Source organism: Gastrolobium bilobum, unplaced genomic scaffold (assembly GCF_033153095.1).
Source record: "Gastrolobium bilobum isolate Gb01-03AN ecotype WA unplaced genomic scaffold, APGP_CSIRO_Gbil_v1 utg7242, whole genome shotgun sequence".
Lineage (NCBI taxonomy): Eukaryota > Viridiplantae > Streptophyta > Magnoliopsida > Fabales > Fabaceae > Gastrolobium > Gastrolobium bilobum.
This window is the reverse complement of record NW_026898428.1, coordinates 212,452-219,076: the sequence shown is the minus strand read 5'-3', so window position 1 is coordinate 219,076 and position 6,625 is coordinate 212,452. Positions and strand designations below refer to the sequence as shown.

The following is a 6,625-nucleotide window of genomic DNA, read 5'->3' as shown; positions in this document are numbered from 1 at the left end:
ATGGGAAAAAAGTTTCTGATGTTACTTTAGATAACTTTATCTAATGTTCATCGAAACGACGTCGTTTTGGGTTGAAAGATTAAAAAAATTAGAGTGATAAAGACTATTATAACCCTGAAATAAATTAAAATTATAAAATTACCATAATTTCCGTCCCAAAACGACGTCGTTTTGATGAACATTAGATAAAGTTATCTAAAGTAACACCAGAAAAAACAAACCCTTAGTAAATTTGTTTTAATTAGTAAAAAGTGGCCCATTTGTTTTGTGTAATTAAAAAATAAAAAAATTAGTAATATTAAGCAAATATAATAATTAGTAAATTTATTGTAATATATTTTTAGTTTTTAGAAGTGGTCCATATAAAAAAGCTAAAGACGTGTTAATTTTTTTTGTAATTAATGAAAGTTTTTTGTTTTGTTACAAATAATTAATGAATTAATTAAAATAAATAACAACCTAAGAAAAACCTGTTAAGTTAACATATGCAGGTTTTATTTTTGTGTGTCTATTTATCATGATTAAATCATTAATTCCATTAAAGCTGACTCCATTAAATCATTATGTCCTAAGAGATTTTATAATACACCTGGTCCCGTCAAGTCTCCCTGCGGGAATGGATTGTGGAGTTGGCACAATTCGACGTGGCCTCTGATCCCGTCTTGATCAGTGGCGGGACTGATCCCGTCAGTCAAACCAACGAATTTGACTGCTCTACTTCGGCCATACTTTTTGAATCTATTTTATTCCGGCGATACATTTACAAAATAGTGGTAGTACGGTCGTTTCGCCAACAATCTCTCCCAGGGTTGGAATCAAGCACTTACTAAACCAATAGCCACAATTGATGAGAAGGGTGTAACTTTATTTCCTCAACAATTTTAAATGTTTCTCCATCCAATTTTAGTGGTGAACTCTTGGATTTAAGTTCTTAATCAAATTTACCGTATACAATTTTATGATTGATTGGAAAAAAAGATAGAGGAAAGATTGATGTCCTTAAACTCACATGATGCGGCATGTTGGTAAGTGTGACTGTAGGAACTGTAAAAATAACATAAACCAATAAAAATAGTACTGCTCAGTGCTCAGAGTCAGAGGACCATGACCATATTAACTTCTAGCACCAACCACTATGTAGCTCTTTTAACTCACCATTCTAAGGCACTCACGAAACAACCACTCACCTTTATTGCCTGCGCATTGGTAGCAGATAAAGATCACTCCTCTCCCTTTGTCTTAAATATTTCAGGCATCAGAACACAAACAACCCAATTCAATAAACCAAAAAACCCCTATTAAATTATCTTCCCCCATCTCGTTCCCCTTGAACTCAATGCTTTAAAAAACTCAGCTTTCTTCTTCCTAGCATGTAAAATGGCTAACAGTCCAATCACTCCAATGGAAAATATAGGTTTCGTTCTAATAAGCTATCTCCTTTTGAGTATAGTCTTATCTGCAAATGCTCAATTTGTCAAGAAGACTTACATCATTCAAATGGATAAGTCAGCAAAACCAGACACTTACTCCAATCACCTTGAGTGGTATTCATCAAAAGTGAACTCAGTACTGTCCAAATCGGTAGAAGCTGAGATGGACAAGGAAGAAAGAATCATTTACAGTTACCATACTGCTTTTCATGGAGTTGCTGCCAAATTGAGCCAAGAAGAAGCTCAGAAGCTAGAAGCAGAAGAAGGTGTTGTGGCCATATTCCCTGATACAAGGTATCAGCTACACACCACAAGAAGTCCAGCTTTTCTTGGCCTTGAACCAATGCATAGCACTAACATCTGGTCAGAAAAGGTAACTGACCATGATGTTGTAGTGGGAGTGTTAGACACTGGGGTTTGGCCAGAGAGTGAGAGCTTCAACGACACAGGCATGAGACCAGTACCTGCTCACTGGAAAGGTGCCTGTGAGACTGGGCGAGGCTTCGGTAAACATCACTGCAATAAGAAGATTGTAGGGGCGAGAATATTCTACCGTGGATATGAAGCAGCAACAGGTAGAATTGATGAGAAAACTGAATACAAATCACCAAGAGATCAAGATGGTCATGGCACTCACACAGCAGCTACAGTTGCTGGCTCTCCAGTACGTGGTGCTAATCTTCTGGGCTATGCTTATGGCACAGCCAGAGGAATGGCACCGGGAGCAAGAATTGCATCTTACAAAGTGTGCTGGACTGGTGGATGCTTCAGCTCAGATATTCTGTCAGCAGTTGATAGAGCTGTAGCTGATGGAGTGAATGTTCTATCCATCTCTTTGGGTGGTGGAGTCTCCTCTTACTACCATGATAGTTTATCTGTAGCTGCATTTGGAGCAATGGAGATGGGTGTTTTTGTTTCATGCTCTGCAGGAAATGCAGGACCTGACCCTGTCACCATTACAAATGTGTCACCTTGGATCACCACAGTTGGAGCCAGCACAATGGATAGAGATTTTCCAGCAGATGTTAAGCTTGGAAATGGAAAAAAGTTAACCGGTACCTCACTCTATAAAGGGAGAAGCATGCTCTCAGTTAAGAAGCAATACCCTTTGGTATACATGGGTGGTAACTCAAGTAGTCCTGATCCAAGATCTTTGTGCTTGGAAGGGACTTTGGATCGTCGAATGGCTTCAGGAAAGATTGTGATTTGTGACAGAGGCATTAGTCCTCGAGTGCAGAAGGGTCAGGTGGTGAAAAATGCAGGAGGCATTGGAATGATTCTTACAAACACTGCAGCTAATGGAGAAGAGTTGGTTGCAGACTGTCACCTCATTCCAGCTATTGCAGTTGGAGAGAAAGAAGGCAAGGAACTCAAACACTATGTCTTAACAAGGAAAAAAGCTACTGCAACTCTAGCTTTTCAGGATACGAGGTTGGGAATTAGACCATCTCCTGTAGTAGCAGCATTTTCATCAAGAGGGCCTAATCTTCTTACCCTTGAAATTCTGAAGCCTGATGTTGTGGCTCCTGGGGTGAACATTCTTGCTGCTTGGAGTGGGATTGTTGGTCCATCAAGTTTACCAACAGATCATAGGAGGGTGAAGTTCAATATACTCTCTGGAACTTCAATGTCATGCCCTCATGTTAGTGGTGTTGCTGCATTGCTCAAGGCTAGGCATCCAGAATGGAGTCCAGCTGCAATAAAATCTGCCTTGATGACAACAGCTTATGTTCATGACAACACCATCAAGCCTCTCAGAGATGCCTCAAGTGCTGAACCTTCAACTCCTTATGATCATGGTGCTGGACACATTAACCCCAGAAAAGCTCTTGACCCAGGTCTAGTCTATGATATTAAGCCACAGGATTACTTTGATTTCCTTTGCACACAGAAGCTAACTCCTTCCCAACTAGGAGTGTTTGCCAAACATTCAAAAAGAACTTGCAGGCACTCTCTTGCTAGTCCAGGGGACTTGAACTACCCAGCTGTATCAGTACTGTTTCCAGAAAAAACATCCATTTCAACTTTGACCATTCATAGAACTGCCACTAATGTTGGCCCTCCTGTTTCCAAATACCATGTTATGGTTTCACCATTTAAAGGAACTTCTGTCAAAGTTGAGCCAGACACCCTGAATTTTACCAGGAAATACCAGAAACTATCTTACAAGATTACCTTCACAGCAAAGTCTCGGCAAACAGAACCTGAATTTGGGGGTTTGGTATGGAAGGATGGTGTGCACAAGGTAAGAAGCCCAATTGTAATAACATATCTGCCACCAATATGAACTTCACTGGGAATACTTACAAGTTCAGCAGTATTTCTTTTTTGCAATAAGCAAGTTTTCTGTTCTAAGAAGTGCACGCATTTTTGTTACGGGAAATGCTTGACATTGCCTGCTTCCAATAATGATCATGCATGCCTTTTAATCTCCTTAAAATCAATTAGCATTATTTGCCCCTTTTGTGTAATTTCATATGCTGATTCAAGTTGCAGACGCTTAAATTAATCAACAAAATGGATATATTACTTGATTTTCAAATATTTTTGTTTCATGAACTCTTCTTTAGTTTCATCAACGTCATATATAACTTCCACAAACATTGATGTTACATATATTCTTTTATTATCAAATAAAAGATAGCTTGAAGAATCCATCGTAAGAGAAGGTCTTGCTGTTCTTATATGGAATCAGTACTCATTTGCCCAAAGAAATTAGACAATGGGAAGATCATATGTATGCACATCCTATATTTTGTTTATGCTGAAAATATTTATCTGGCAGATCATTGAATCATGTCTTGGACACCATGAGTTAGGATTTGTCAGCACGTACAGTCAAAAAATTGTTACAGTAGTTCATTTTCCTAGCGGAGAAAAAACATCTTATGCTAGTGAATTCATTTTGGGAAAGACGCAAGGTACTCCTTGCATGTGAGTATCAACAGAAAAGCTGGGTCCATCAAGAATTTGTGGTCCAAAGGGTATCCTGTACAGGTTTTGATATCATGAATTATGAATCACTAACATTTCATATACATGTAACGGTCCTATAAAACCACTTTTTCAATTTTTTTTTTGGGGAAAGTAGGAGCGTTGTTTATGTGGATGGTATCTGACAGTCATGAGATAATTTAATGCCTACTTTGTTCAGGAAACTATGACACCCGAGTACCATTCTAGGAATTAGGAAAGTTATAGTTACATTAATTTCATTTGAAATCGACCGACGAAAAAACAAAGATAAAGAAGCAAGAAAAGAACCAAATGCATATCTTAATGTTTTATTTAACATAAAGATGGATCCACGGTGATGATTTAGTAAACTACCTATCATAATATTTATTCTCTCTTTTCTCTTGTCACCATTGATCCATCATTTTTATGGTTATAATTTTCTCATATGACATGATCATGTTAATGAGATGAGCGAGATGACGAGATCCACTCCCGAAAAGAACAGATATTATTGATTTGGGAATTTTTTTTTCCTATGGACATGGCTATCTAAGGGCCAATTCATTTCACCTCTAGTTCCTCTCAAAGCAACCTGGATAGCCAAGGCCCAAAATGCTGCAGCACGTGATACAAGGAGGAGTGTAGCGCTGAAAAATTTAAATGGGGTTCTGTGGCGTTTATCATTCACCTTTTGGTCAGGAACCAGTACCACCATGACTTGCCGATGTAAATACCTTATGCTTTAAAATGAATAATTATACAACGTTCGGATGACTGTCCAAAAACAAGGAATGATAAAAGTAGGTTAGAGTAAATAAATTACCATGTAGTAAGTAGAGATCAATAAAAGGTAAAGGAAAAAGACGAAAGGTAATAATACAATATTTCAGTCTAAACCTGAACTATATCCAAAAAAACATTTGCAATTAGCAAGAACCTAACTTAATAGAATTTGCTAATGAATGTCTTTAAACCTCTAATTAAGGAATTAACAATAAAAACTATTCAAAGAATTAGAAGTATATAATATCTTAATAATCTAGAAAATACTCTTTCTTTTGAATAATTAGGATGATTTGATGATGGGTATTAAATATTTCCAAGTAGTGCCCTTGGAACTAGGCCCAAAATTAATCTAGTGTTGAAAATTGGGGACCTTTCTCTGGGTTAAGAAAACAGTCAACCTAAAAGTTTAAATCGATCCAAGAATGGCTTTTATTCCAAAGTCCAAACACGTTCAAACACCTTAATTTTCAAACTGAGTGGCGAGTGCTCATGTCCTGTATATATAGTGATGTTTTAACTTGAAAGCATCCAATCCTATTTAGCTTATAGTTGGAAGTTCGAAGATAATATAAATTCTACTTCCATTACTAGCTTAAGAAAGAAAGAATGAGTCACCATGTACCTTAGCTGTTGGCATCAAAATTGAGATTCAGTTATTGGACTCTCAACAGGCAAACCCAAGTCTGCAGTGTTTAGCAGACACAGCAGTTGCTTCTACTTAGAGAACTCATGTCGGAACTCGGAACCTTGTTTCTCAATGAAATTTAAAGGAAATTATTGATAAAATGTTAATTATTGAATCGGTTAATAATATCTAAAGAGAAAATAATGAACAATCGTTTCTTAATGAGAAGACGATATAATATAACGTGAGTATGAAAAAATGAAGTTAAATTAACTGTAATCGAATGATGAAAATTATGCGCGATATAATGTTTGTATAAATATGTGTAAGTAACACTATTCAAGCTAAAAAGTATTCGTTGTCGACAAAATGATGATAGCATAGTTAGTGCATGAGAACTAAACAGGTGAGGATCAGAACATATATTCGATTTCTCCTCATTATCATCTTATCTTTGGAAGAGATTTAAAGTTTAATACTGGGTCTACCCCGAATAAGATTGAGGATATCTTTGGTTTATCATAAAAACTTTTGTTGGAACCAATCAATCACACACAATCCCAAAATAAAAAATAAAGCTGGGACGAAAGAAAGGAGATAACAATTTACCCTTGTTCACCAATATGTAATGTTTTATAATGTTTTCCTCATCAGGGAAATAATAATAGGTTTAAAAACCCTAAGGAATAATAACTATTTATGAAACCAAATTCAAGCTATTAAGAAAGAGAAAATAAAATAAAATAAATCCCAATATCACAACCCATTAATTTTTTCTGCATCCCGCCAACAAAAATTATCATTTGAATATGAAATATGAGCCCTA

At 36.6% G+C, this 6,625-nt stretch overlaps 1 protein-coding gene across 1 annotated transcript; it reads left to right on the top strand.

The window, feature by feature from the left end:
- Nucleotides 1–1,327: 1,327 nt before the first annotated feature.
- Nucleotides 1,328–3,827, top strand: LOC133316237 (subtilisin-like protease SBT1.3). Its single transcript, XM_061517963.1, has one exon. It carries the CDS (start codon nucleotides 1,378–1,380, stop codon nucleotides 3,715–3,717), a length of 2,340 nt encoding a protein of 779 aa, XP_061373947.1. The 5' UTR covers nucleotides 1,328–1,377; the 3' UTR covers nucleotides 3,718–3,827.
- Nucleotides 3,828–6,625: the final 2,798 nt, after the last annotated feature.

Excerpts from the sequence above, each read along its gene's own strand:
- LOC133316237 (XM_061517963.1), top strand. The coding sequence starts at position 1,378 with ATGGCTAACAGTCCAATCACTCCAATGGAAAATATAGGTTTCGTTCTA.